The 14,159-nt window shown below is 40.9% G+C and overlaps 1 protein-coding gene across 3 annotated transcripts; it reads left to right on the top strand.

The window, feature by feature from the left end:
• The first annotated feature begins 3,398 nt into the window (after nt 1-3,398).
• Nucleotides 3,399-12,494, top strand: ube2ia (ubiquitin-conjugating enzyme E2Ia). Of its 3 annotated transcripts, none has more exons than XM_018735039.1 (7): nt 3,399-3,634; nt 8,270-8,349; nt 8,537-8,620; nt 10,261-10,333; nt 10,428-10,537; nt 11,253-11,332; nt 11,576-12,494. In XM_018735039.1, exons 2-7 carry the CDS (start codon nt 8,284-8,286, stop codon nt 11,637-11,639), a joined length of 477 nt encoding a protein of 158 aa, XP_018590555.1. In that variant the 5' UTR covers nt 3,399-3,634; nt 8,270-8,283; the 3' UTR covers nt 11,640-12,494. The 3 variants fall into 3 exon arrangements, with proteins under 3 accessions (XP_018590555.1, XP_018590557.1, XP_018590556.1); XM_018735041.2 differs by having other exon boundaries at nt 3,493-3,540; XM_018735040.2 differs by lacking the exon at nt 3,399-3,634 and adding an exon at nt 3,658-4,230.
• Nucleotides 12,495-14,159: the final 1,665 nt, after the last annotated feature.

Below are 14,159 nucleotides of genomic sequence, written 5' to 3'. Positions count from 1 at the left end.
CACTTTTAGGTGAACCATTAAAAATGTCTGTTCACGGTCAACTAATAAATAATTTTCCCCGGTAAAGCTCCCTGGGAATGAAAACAATCCAATTACTGTTGACCAGTCTGAGCTAGAGTTGAGTTTCATCCTATCTTGACTGACAACCTAGTTCATTCCTCCAAGGAAAGAACCCAGAAAAAAGGGAATTTAAACATGTTTAAAATGTTAAGAATATGTTTTTTCTCTATTTCGAGAATTGAAGAGGTCTTAATTATTTTTAAAACTATTCTGTGGTTTGCTCCCATTTTACTAGGTGTGTAGACATAATTACTATAGAATAATAACGTAGAATAACACTGCTAGGAAAGATTAATTGTAGTTACATTTTTTAAATAAAAATTATACACATTTGTTACATGTTTTTATCGGTAATCAAGAATACACTGATATTTTTGGAGGTTACATTAATTTCATTTTTGCTAATTATCATGTACTAAAGAGGCTGAACCCAGGCAAATGTTGTGAGAAATTTTCACCTGATACTAATTTTGCTAACTTAGTTGCCGTTCATTGTAATTTCATTTGGAATGTAACTTTTGACCGGGGGTGCGGTGGTGCAGTGGGTTGGCCCACGGTCCTGCTGTCCGGTGGGTCTGGGGTTCAAGTCCCACTTGGGGTGCCTTGCGATGGACTGGCGTCCCGTCCTGGGTGTGTCCCCTCCCCCTCCAGCCTTACGCCCTGTGTTGCCGGGTAGGCTCCGGTTCCCCGTGACCCCGTAAGGGACAAGCGGTTCTGAAAATGTGTGTATGTGTGTGTGTGTGTGTGTGTGTGTGTGTGTGTAACTTTTGAACAGTGTGAACATTTACTTTGTTTTATTGTAAAGCTGGATAGCATATAACCTAACAGTCACTCAGTGACTCACTTGCATTAACCACTTGTTCATGTCAAGATCATGTCAGTCCAGAGCCTCTCCTGGAATCACTGGGTGCAAAGAAGAGGTACACCCTCAATGGAACACCTGTCCATCACAGGGTAACCACACATACAGCAACTCACACACTTTGGGCAACTTAGCATCATCAGTTCACTTGAACTACAACGCACTCAACACGGAGAACATGCAAACTCTACACACACTGAGCTAGATTCAAACCTACACCCAACCGGTCCGGGCTCCATAAGGCAGCAGTATAGCTGCTCCTCGACTTACGATTTTTTGACTTTACGATGGTGAGCTGGCGATAGACATTCAGTAGAAACCCTACTTTAAGTTTTGAACTTTGAATTTTGATTTTCTTCTCGGTCAAGCAACATGCGATGCGGTGCAATACTCCCTCGTGATGCTGGGCAGCGGCAGCGATCCGCATCTCCCAGTGTGCCACGCAGTCACTATATAGATACCCCCCTGTAGCTACGTTGTGTTTTGTGCATCCATAATGTCACAGAAACGCCCATCTGTGTCTCCTGCTACTGGTGGGAAGAAGAAGAGGAGGGAAATTATGCTTGAGGAGAAACTCAAGATAATTGCCCAGCATGAAAGCGGCAAGTCCGTAGTGGTCATCGCATGTATACTAGGATATGATAAACCTAAAGTGTTGGGATACAAAGAAAGACAGAGTGAGTACAGGTGGCCCCTGACTTGCGATGAGGTTTACATCCATGAAACCCATCGTAAGTCAAAATTGATCAGTAGGTTAAGTGCATTAAGTGCATTTTTGACTTACGATGGGTTTCACGGAACGTAACCCCATCACAATTAGGTAACAAGTTAAAGTTGCAGGTTCAAATCCCACCTCCAGCTGTAATACAGGTCTTAATTATTAAGGTCTTAATGGTGTATGGATGAGTGACCCAGTGTAAGTAGTGTATCTAGCAGTGTAAGTCACCGCAGTGAATAAGGTGTGTGGGCTGATAACACTACATAGAGTTCATTGGAAGTCGCTTTGGAGAAAAGTGTGTGCTATTTAAATAAATGTAAGGTTAAGTACCTTGCTTGAAGTGAGATTCAAACCTGCAACCTTTAGGTCCAAGGACAACAACTCTAAGTATTACACCACCAGCTGTCCCACAGTTAGATGAGACACCATATAACTACCTGCAATCAACTATATGTACTGAAGCCCAGGCTTGAGCTCCTGTCTAATTTTGATGTCCAAAGTGAGTAAGAGTAGAAAGCGATTACTGTCAAATCACATGGATGGACTGAGCAAATGAGGTTCAGAGAATGTGATTAACCATTTGGATTTTATCTTTCTTTGTATTTGAAGCATGTGAATTGCCTTTTTCGTTAGATATTTGCAAAGTGTTACACTGTGTCGGGCATTTTGTATGGAACACTGAGTAGTGCATTATTTAGGGATAATAACTTGTGGCCTACAGGTTGGTTTTTTTTTTTTTTTTTTGGAATCTCAGTCCTCACACTGCTGAATTGCTTTTCACAGAAGCATTTATCCTGAACAGCTCTACTACAAATTTCCTCTTTTTTTAATTGGTAAACAGTTGTAAATCACTTTGGATGAGACCTCAAGAATATGGTGATTTGGCTCGAGACCGGTTTGGACTGGATTAACTGCGCCATAGTAATTAACCAAAATAAAAGGCGACGCTGTCGTCATCATCAAGGGATCATCTATAAAGACATTAAAAAAAATAAAAAGTAATTAACTATTTGGCTCTTTTTTAAAAACGGCAATATTCGATTTTGAAATCTATTTCTCTGCTTCATACATACATGAATAGTAATGGCATGTGAAAAAATAAATATCTATACATATTGTTTTAATGGCTTATAGAACCACAAAGTTTTGCATTTCATATTCGGCCCAGTTTGGTTTAAACTGAGGAAAAAAAATGAAAAACAAATTAACCTTAGTACTTCAGGAGTAAGTGTTAAAATAACAGCAATCATTTACAAGCTGAAGGAAAAACAGTAATGAAATACTGAGTAAATTACAACTCTATGTATGTACTTCTATAAAACTGCCTAACTTCTTCAGATACAAGCTAAACGTGCTCTTAAAGTTAATTAATTTTAAGCTTTTTAAAAAATAAGTCTGAAATTAATACATATATTTTAAATATTCAAATTAACTACTTTTATGCTTTTTCGTTTTTAAGTTGACTTGTTTTTTTCCACGGTCTCTTTGACATTGGCGCGGTCCCTTTAAATAATAGATGTCTACAGGAGTGCCTGTCTGGAAAAATTTAACGATAATGAGAAAATAAACTTAAAAACACATATCTTGAAACAGGTGATAGTCACAGTACTGTATAGTTAATTTTTTATTCTTGACTGTGTAATGGTTGTGAAGTTTAAAGTTTTTATGTAAAATTTATCATGATTGACAAAATATGATTTTACGACAAAATATCATTTTACGACAGAAATTATTATGCACACATTGTTGCTAGCTTGCGAACGAAATATAAATAATTAATGTGCATTTAAGAAAAAAAATAAACTGGAATCTAGCCATAATTGTGTACAGGCGATTCGGGGATCGACAGAGGTCCTATTTAGCCTGGGAGAAAATCGGTGCTTTTCAGGAGGGAAACTTGGTAGGGTTTTGTCCCGAGTTAGGTACGGGTGGTATTTAAAAAGAGATTGAACGATTCGGACAAATATATTACATACCTATTATTATTATATAAGGTAAGGAAGTGTTAGTAGTTTAATAGTTGTGAGTTAAAGGCTGTTTCGCGGGCGCTTGGAACCGTGAGAGTTGGCGTTGTTTTTGTTTGGTTCCCGTGTGAATGAATGTACGTCTGCTTCGCCAGAGGAGCCTCCTCCTTTGTCTGGAGCCGTTATGGAGGCAACGTTCTCCTCGGCTCCAGGCGAGTCGTTAGGGCCCTTATATTCTGCACTCGGCCCGAGTGGCGGCGTCACCGAACGAGCGCGACTTCCAGGACGCCGTTTTGAGGCGGCGACTACCGCCCGCGACATTAAATCCGTCATTGCGAGGCTGCGGCTCGCGGCGAGGCTCGGCGCATGCGGCTTACGCCGCCGTTCGTTCGCGCGCGCTTCCCTCCGCCGTCAGTCATCTTAGCTTCGCGCGCTCGGCGGAAAAAGTACGCGGTGATCAGCGCGCGGAAGCCCGAAAAAAACGATCGAAAACGGCTTCATTATCGAAACATTCATGTAAACTGTTCGAAAACGGGCAGTATTTAGCGAAGGTCTTGCTCTTGTGGTCGCTCGCTTCTTACGCGCCCCGGCGGAGATCCTCCGACATCTTTTTCCATCAGCTTGAGGTACATTTTCGCGTAGTGGCTCGGAATTCGCGTTCCATATTTTCGCTCTGACCACATAGAAATTCCACCGTCGACCGAGAGTTGACGACAAGACAAGGCTCGGCGAAAAGCGGGTTGAGGGTGCGACGTGGGCAGAGCGGGCGCTGGAAGTCGAGGGCAGCGAGCCCGGGCTCGAGTGACGCCACGCGGGGAACCGCGGAGCCGCGCGCCACCCTGCGCTCGAGCCGCCGTGTCGGACGCACACCTGCTATACGCAGCAGGTGCGGAGGGCCTTTTCCTCCGCTGCAGCCCACGTGCGCGAGCTGGACTCGCGCAGCGTTCAGAATCGCCTTCTGGACATCTCTGAAGTCGGGTGCGCGTCACAAATCACTCGGTTGGCTTTCTGTGATTACGTTTCTTTTAGTATTTAGCTCGTGCTTTTCTCCAAAGCGGCTGGATTTCTTAAGATACCAATTCATGCAGCTGGGGAGTTTTAGTAGAGGATGCTGCGGAAGGAGTTGGACTTTGAACACGTGGTGGCTTTAACCACTGTGCCACCTGCTGCCTGGGTTGTGAGAAGTGCATGACGTGAGGCCCCATCCATCAGTGTTCTTAGCTGCTTTTAAGATCAGGTTCTTTTACTCAACATGCATGCTTCAGATTTGCTGGTACTTGCCCTTTAGTGCCTTTACATAAAATGCAGGCTTCTCGGCAGTAATCGTGTATCAGGTATTTTATTCTGACAGCAAAGCGGAAGCTGTCAAATGAAACACTTGGTCTTTCTGTGTTTCCTCAAAGCAATGGTTTAAACTTACACTGAGTAATTACAAAGTGTTACAGGTGGTGTTGGAATTTTCACACTTCATCATTTAGCTGATGACTTTCTCTGGCGCTACTTATAATATTAAGCTACCTGCAGTTATTCATGCAGTTGGTTAACTTTTACTGAGCAGTTCTGGGAAAGTATGATGTTCAGGGGTACTATAGCAGAGGGTGGAATTCAAACTTGAGGCCAAAAATAGAAACTTTAGCCAATATTATACACGTGAACAAATGAAACAAACATCATGCATGATAAGGAGGACCTTAGTAACTAAAATTCAGGTTGAGCCCTTTGCTGAGCAAGATCATGACTCATTAGTTTATAGTTGTTTCATCAATGTCTTATTTTCTCCTTATGCCCTTAATATTGCTTTGCAAGCAGCATTGTGTTGTGGACACACTGAAGTATTTGTTTGGCCTTTATTCTTAATGCAAAATTGTTACAACACTATCAATGTAAATGTCAGTTGTCCACTGTTTTGATGAAATGTTGATGTATTCCGATATTTGACTGTTTTAAGTAGTCATTTGTCTATGGAGGGGAAAAATGAATTGGGCTAGTTTTCACCTTTTGCAGTGATATGGGGACTTTTTCATACCTTTATGAAACAACTGGTTGCATTTAACTATGGCAGCAGGTAATTATACCATTTTGTTATTTTAAACAAAATAATCTACAATGAAAGACAGAGATTAGGACTTTTGTTTATAAGTTTGGTGGTTATTTTAGTCCGAATGGGAATTGAGTGTTTTTTGTGGCTGGGATGAAAGCTTGCAAACCCATCAGCTGCTTTGTAGCAATGATGGTTAAAGCATTGTATTCTAGAGGAGAAAGAACATGATTAACAGGCTTTTTTTAGTTATTGTTTTCAGTAACTACCACAGCATCTTGTTTGCTTTGCAAATGAGTGCAAATACATACTGAATTTGCAGTCTGTGTCCTTGACCGTTTGATATTGAATACAAATTCTAACTACTGTTCCTGTGTTCTAACGATGTTGCCTTCTCTTTAGTTCTAAAACACAAATTCTCAAACCACATTTGCTCAGTTTAGTAACAGCACTAATATGCATGTACAGGTGGTCCCTGATTTAGGATGGATTTTGCGTAATGCAACGCCATCATAAGTTGAAAATGTATTTAATAAACCTAATCTAACGAACATCGTAGCCTAGCATACATGTGATGGCTGTTGCGGGTTTGCCAGCTTCATGTTGGGGAATTATCTTGAGTTTCTCCTAAAGAGTAATTGCCCTCCTTGTCTTCTCACCAGTAGCAGGAGGGCGTTTCTGTGACATTATGGATACACAAAGCACAACCGCGTGGCACACTGGGAGATGCGGCTCGCTGCCCAGCATCGCGAGAGAGTATGAAACTGCATATCGCTTGCACAGGAAGAATCAAAACTTGAAGTATAGTTTCTACTGAATGTCTTATTGCCAGCTCACCATCATAAAGTCCCAAAATCATAAGTCAAACCATCCTAAGTTTATGTGCATCTGTATACAATCGGTCCTGGATCTATGTGAAATATATAGCTGTCATCTGTAAGTGGGGCTTCCCCCCCTTCAGTTTCCATGTGCTTGTCATGGTGGATAGAGGCTGTGAAGGATTGTCCAAAGCATCCTGTTCCCAGCAATGGTTTTGCTTCCTTTTGGGGATTGCCAGGTATTTCCAGACCAGCTGAGACAGAGAATCTCTCCAGTGTCCTGGGCCTGGTACAGCAGAGTGCACAGGTGCCTTGCAGTTCTTTGATGCTCAGTTTGGATTCACTTCACTTTGTGTCAAGTTTGCATGTTCTGGTGTTGATGTGTTTCTTCAAGGTGCTCAGGTCTCTGTAAAAAGCCAAAAGGCATGTTTCTGGAGTATTGGTGATTCTGAATGACCCTAATCTGTTTGGGAGTACTCACAGGAGCCTCTACAACCTGGATTGGATGCCAGGATAACTCTTCTTTCTGCCCTGTGATTCCCAGGATTGGTTGTGGATTGCTGACCTTTTAAAGGATACATGGTGTCTGAAAATGGATGAATAACCTTCCGTTAAAGTGTTTGGACTGTTAGAATCTATTATTGCCAAACACAAATGTATTTAGTTGGAGGGCAATGGATATGTTCACTTTTCCTTCATTTAACTATTATCCTTTGGAATAGGGTTGGCTTGAGACCTAACAACTTTTCATTCCACATCTTTATGAATTTAGTGTTGCACTTGCCATTGTATTACAGTTGGTTCCTGACTTATTTTTTTGGTTCCAATAATTAGTACTAAGACTTGGTTCATTAATCAGATTTAAGTCAGATGTGCGATTTAGTAGGCCAGTAACATGTCTGAGATTCTGCATGTAGGATTTGTGTAATGTGTGCCTGCAGCAATTGGTATTGGACTGACTGAAGAATCACATGTCTGAATATGTATCTCTCATCTCCTATGAAATCTACTTCTGTTTACACTTAGTTATGCATCACTTTGGAGAAAAAATCTGCTAAACGAATAAATTGTAAATGTCAACAACCAAGGCAGCTCAACAGAGTGGGACGTAATGGGAGGGTTTCCGGTTGAGAACAGAGTGGCACATGGAGTTTCTCCTAGTGAGCAGATCAGGGGGCAAGAGGACTGACATCCCCTTCTTCTGGCATGCTGGGATGGCTGAAGCACATGCCTGAGCATTTAAAATCCCCAGGCAGGAATATTTAGACATGGTAAAAAGAAAACTCTAATAAAGAAGAATGGCCCAGAGTTAGTCAGGGTGTTGCTTCTCAGCCCCTTTTATCCCACACATTACACAAGATTTTCTCATAGTACTCATAAAATGAGGAATAAATGCATAATTATAAGAAATTGTAAATGGAAGCAAAGTTTGTTTACCTTGAATCAGACCACTGCACATTAAGTTGGAGCTCTATGTATTTGGGGGGGGGGGGGTCCAAGATGATTGAGGTAATATTTCATTGATGGACTTGCAAATGGTGTTTTTTGCATGATAGTCTATTGCCTACAGCTTGTTCACCCATTTGCTTCTTTTCTACCTTCTCCACTCGCAAAACCAAACGCAGCACTTACTATTTGTGATTGCTGTTGTTCAGCCAGTCAGGTGGTGATCTCCGCACTGTTTGAATTGATATGGTACTCTGAATACTTCTGAAAAGTTAATATTGGCAAAATCTCTCGGTTTATGTGAATCATGCCATTTTCTGAATTTAGGAAGGCTTTTGTCACTTATTTAGTTCTCTCTTCCAGAGGAGCTACAAGTCATGTCTGGTATAGCTTTAAGCAGACTGGCACAGGAGCGAAAGGCCTGGCGAAAGGACCATCCTTTTGTAAGTACTTTTTTTTTTTTTTTTTTTCTCCTCTTTTTCTCCCCCCCCCCTCCCCCTTAAAAGTGATGGTACTTGGATAAAGTACAGTTTAGTTATTGTACAAAGATTTAATTAATGCAAATATTCAACTGAAATGCTACAAATGAGCTTGGGTTTGACATGTCCCCAAATTTTCCTGCAATTTTAGGGATTTGTGGCAGTTCCAACCAAAAATCCAGATGGAACCATGAACCTGATGAATTGGGAGTGTGCTATTCCTGGAAAGAAAGGGGTAAGCAGGGAGGGTTGTTGCCCTGGTGACTGCTTGCAACAAGGTACCGGAAATGAAGTGATGCGGTAAATAGCAATTTAAACATTTTGCCTGACAACAGTCCAGTGAAGATTTGATTTATCCAGCACTACAATTCTAGGTTTGCACCATGTATTCTTTTACACCATGAGATGCACTATGTTGCAGTCAGCTGAGCTTTTATATTCAACAACTGAGAAAGCATATGAATATAAACCCAGAGGGTGCTTAACTGAGTTCGTTAGCAAAGCTTAAGTGTAATTCCATGTCCGGGGGAGTTTTGCAGACCATGGAAATTTTCATCCAATAAAATGTGAGACGCAAAATACGTTGTTTTATGCAGCCTCTCAATTACAGGAGCTCTTGGTCAGTCACGTTACACAATCAGCTCCCCCCAGCAAAGCAAGTTATTTCCATAGCACATATTGTCCAGAAGCTTCAAATTATGGTGGAGGAAATTAAGCAAATGTTCTTGATGCACTCATGTGATCAGTGTGTTCAGTATATCAATTTTAATGAATTATCAGTAGAAATGTGTTGCTGTGGCTTTCTACCCTTGGTTTCAACACTCCTGGCACTCCCTTAAACTGTAGTGAGTACAACAAGGTATTAAGGGTTAATTCAGCTTTATTTTGGGTGATGTGCAATCAGACTTCTGCCTCTTAGTCCTGTGTGTAGATGGTGCAGTGTGCTCTAGAAATATCATGTCTTAAGTTTGTACCTTTTAAGATGTACTAGCCTACCTTACATTTGAAGGTAGACTGGCTCCTTAACTTCTCTCTCAGTTGAGACTGCATGCCTGCTTGTACATCCAGGCTCATTCATGCTTTATGGTTGTCAAGATTAGCATACAGACATTCCTTGATTGAGTCATAGGGGAAGTTCTGTCATGCATATTTGGGGTGCGGGGGACTTCTCAATATCATCAGGTTTAATTAAATTCACTTAAATGAATGAAAAATTACAGAAACATGCATTTTCCACAAGTTGCTATTCAATCCTGATTGTTGGCCAGTTCATCCCCAGAGCACATGGTTTGTTGGTTATCTTGTCACTTCTAACCTTGTGCATTATGTATACTGTTGTCTTAATGGTAAAAGTATGCCCCCTCTTACCAGATGTGATGTAAGAACTGAATAGGGGTGGAATTGTGTGGTGCACACTATAAATACATTTTATTTGGGGAAACATTTTACTTCTCCTTGGCTAAAGTGTTTTTTCTAATATAGGATGTGGATTCATTAGCTCATGTGTTTTGGTTCATTTGATTATTCGTGCTTAAATTGTACAACTTATTTAAGAGATTAAAGTGTAGATTGAATGCAATATAAACATTCTCTTGTTCAAATGTCTTAAAACACTTAAAACTACAGTATACTTATGGCCCATGTGCAGGTGTTTCTTTAAATCTTGTTGCATAAATACTTGTTTCCAGATCTAAAGATGCTTCTGTAGAAGATGACGCATCTCAGATTTTCAGCATATTACACCCTTTGTGAATATGTAGCTCTTTGAATCATAGTGATGTAAAGACAGCTGATGAAATAGGAATGTAGTGAGATAGGTTTCTTATGTTTAAGGGAATTTACTTTTGGCATCTTTTCTTGCTTTCTTTTTCCTAGACTCCCTGGGAAGGAGGGCTGTTTAAACTCCGGATGCTGTTCAAGGATGACTATCCCTCCTCGCCTCCAAAGTGTAGGTTTCCTTTGGACTCGTGTGTGTGTGTGTGTGTGTGTGTGTGTGTGTACTGTATCTTCTGAGGCATAACTCTTACTTGATGATCTCCCAGGCAAATTTGAACCCCCATTGTTCCATCCCAATGTGTATCCATCTGGCACGGTTTGCCTGTCAATCCTGGAGGAGGACAAAGACTGGAGGCCGGCCATCACAATCAAACAGGTGCACACAAATACCTTCAAAAGCATTATTTCAGTGCCTCTCTCATCCATCTTTCATTCGCATGTATTGGTTTATTACAGCCTGCCTATCAGTTTTTATAGGAAGAGCTCTGACACTGACATTCAGCAATCTTTTACAAGAGGTGTAATGCTTGGGTCCACAAGGGCTTTAGTTTTATAGCAGGTGGGTTTTAATTTTAGTTTGCACTTTTTTCCTACCTGAAAAACCAAGAGAGTCAACATGGTAGTTTAATTGGCTTAGACCATTTTTAAAGACAAAACTGTTGGGGGGGGGAATCCATCCCACCCTACAGCTTCCCAGGTACCGGAAATGTGTACCCATGAAGTATAAAAATTTTCGGATACAAAATGAAGAATCTTGGGAGGAAAATTATTATAGCACAGTATTTGTTGGTGGTAATGACATTTACCCATTCTACTTGTAACAATTATTTATGTCCTATCCTGGGTGCTGTTTTTGCCTTTGACTTAATTTCTGCCGATGTGTTTGGAAAGGACCATGTCGACATGCCCAGTACAGTGTTGAGCATCCGATGTGAATACTGACCAGGCGCACAAAAATACGATGACATTGTCATTGTGACTTTTTAAACTTGTCCTTCTACCAAAAGAATGAGTGCACAATAATTTTACAAATGCTCAGCTGAAGTAGGTGAATCCATCAAACCCCCGCCAACTCCCCCTGTTGTATTCAGATTTTGTTAGGAATTCAAGAACTTCTGAACGAGCCGAACATCCAGGATCCTGCCCAAGCAGAGGCATATACAATTTACTGGTAAGAGCCAGAAAATTCCAGTCATTCTATGAAGACTTTTGCAATGCTGCTTTAAAAAGGTTTAGCATTAACTGTGTGTGTGTTGTGCACAACTTATAAAGTTGTACCTGTAAACTTCTCAGTTTTAGGATCAGTGCTACTCTGCTTGGCCACTTCCTGGTGCAGTAGGTGGCGAGGTGCTATAGGATGAAGATGACTGTCGGGTTTTGAATATTCTTTGACATGCATTCCTTTCTATTTCAGCCAAAACAGAGTAGAATATGAAAAAAGGGTTCGAGCACAAGCCAAAAAGTTCTCACCATCCTAAGCATCAAGATGTCTGCATAATTGAAGGAGTTTGGTTTGACATGAATTTTAATTTTTTTTCCCCCCTTTTGTTCTGCAAGATCTCCAAAAGTGCTCCATATACAGTTACACATGCTAAAGGACTTATTCAACGCTGAATGTGTGTGTATGTATATATACACACGTACATTAAAAAAAATAAATAAATAAAATGAGCGCCATTTTTGTTGTCCTGATCCATGCATCTTCCAGACTCATCCTCTGGGCTTTTTGTATTTTACTGGCAATATTGTCATACAGGGAGGAGTAATTTAGCTGCAGGTTGCCCCCCCCATTCTTTAGTACTCATATATGAGCTAATGACATCTGTCAGAATGCTACCATTGCGGGCAGGTGGATGGAGTCGCTTGCTTTTATTCTTTTTAGTCTTCTTTAGGTGCGAGTGACATGGCGCAATAGTCTTGCAACTATCCAAATTTAAGGTGATGAAAAGGACTCCAAAAAATGACTTTGTGTATATCATTTAATTTCTGTCAATTTACTTTTATTTTCACACAGGGTCCATTAAATTCTTTGTATTTTCCATGGTTTTAATGATGTAAAGTTTGCTATTACTTTAATGTCAGTATTTCAACTGCTGTAAAATTAAACTTTTATACTTTCTATGATTACAGGTCTGTAGATTCAGCTTTCTGATGCTGGCCTCGTATTCAGCATGTTGAAATATGTGATGCTGCCTTGGCCGTTATGTTACATATACATACCCACGAAAAGACTAAATGGCCATTGTGACTCAAAGGCAGATGAATTTGTTTCTCCATCAGACTTCATGTTTATATGGTGTTTTGTTCATGTAAGTGTTTATAATAAATAAAAATTTATACATAACCACTGTGGGGTTCAAGTATCAGCTTGGCATGCAAAAATTTTTTTTTTTTTATATAATCGCTCTTTGTTTCCTGATGGCATACAAACTGTCCTTAATTGTGTAAAATATTCTCCATGGTGTTTAACTGGGTTTTTCATCTCCTTGGGGCTATAAAAGCTGAGCCCTTGGGAGTTACGGTCATCTCTCTGGGTCCAGCTTGCCTGGTGTTTAAGGCACACTATACTGGTATAAGTTGTATTAGATTGTGGAATGAAGCTTGGTTTAGGAGAACTGGCTACAAATTTATTGCCTACTGATATGTTACTCAACAGCGAGACCCTGCATATAGACACAAAATCTGTAGGCTGGAAAGAGCACTATATTCCACTGCTAGCGGTAGATGCTACATTTCCTTCTCTTAAACCCTTTCTGTCGTAACTATGCAGCTCAAACACTACAGCTTTCGATTATCTGTGCAGGAGGCACAAAAATAAATATGTGCTGCTACGGTTCAGTTTAATTGAAATTAAGGTATTGAACATATAATACATCTAGCAGAGCAGTCAAATACTGGAATTTTTAAAAGAAGGCAGTGACTAAAAGGGGTTATTTTGTGCTGGTCTCTGGGTATAGAATGTCTGATCTCTGCTGCAATGAGATGGCTTTTAAGTGTGCTGTAGGGGGCCTTATGCCACACTCCTGCTGTCTTAATTGAACAACATTTGACAAACGGCGTTCTTTTCAGATCCTGCTGCTGCTGTGACTTCAGTTTAATGTCAGCTGAAGTGAGGGCTTTTCAGAAGATGAAAAAACTGCCTGAGCTTGAATTTCAGTCGGACATCTCTGAATCGGGGGGAGCTGTGAAGGGAATGTATTGTGATGCATTGTGTGCGGTGGTCGCTTGGGGTTCGTTTCAGGTAACCGTGTTCCCGAAATGCAACCCTTCTCTGAAACCAAGGCCTGGGTTGTAAACCGCAGTAATGTGCGACAATAAGTCTTCAGAATCCTCTTCCAGGGGCTTTTCAGCTCGCGATGTAATTCCCGCGAAGGCTTCGAGGCCGGGCGCTGTGACTCTACGACCTCCTCCGGCTCTCCGGGCTCCGTGTCAATAAACCGAGTTCGACCAGGAGAACGGCAGATCTATATTCTCAAAGCTCGACCGCGGTCTGAATCCTTAAGGTATGATGGGGAAAATGCCACTCAATTTGTTTGACTGGTAAGATTTTAAGTGTTTAGAAACATTTCTTGCAAAATCACTGGTAAGGGAGGATTTAGCAATAAAAAGAAAATCCCAACAAAATATTCAAATACCCCTTGTAACGATACGTTGTAAGTCTCCATGGTTCATACACGCCACAAGTGAAGAGAGTACGCGTGGCCAACTCGGACAAACTGGAGAGAAGAGCGAAAGCAAAGCTACTCACCAAAGTGTCCTACATCTCTAGAAAGTGCTGGGAAGATGTGTGTTGGCTGGTTTCCTGATCAAACTTCATCGGATGCCTGGGTGGAGGACTAGTTTCCAGCAAGTGTACTCAAACTTTTGACTGCTAACTCCACGATCATTTAAATGCCTTTTCTTCTACCTAGGGGGGAGATGCACAAGCGATCATGTGTCTTGACGTTATTTTAAGTGGCGGTATCAAAGTTCCTTGTTTAGCATGCCGTTGCCATAGA

This window comes from Scleropages formosus, chromosome 20 (genome assembly GCF_900964775.1).
Source record: "Scleropages formosus chromosome 20, fSclFor1.1, whole genome shotgun sequence".
In the NCBI taxonomy this organism is placed as follows: Eukaryota; Metazoa; Chordata; class Actinopteri; order Osteoglossiformes; family Osteoglossidae; genus Scleropages; species Scleropages formosus.
The sequence above is the reverse complement of the archived record's forward strand: the minus strand, read 5'-3'. Positions and strand labels throughout refer to the sequence as shown.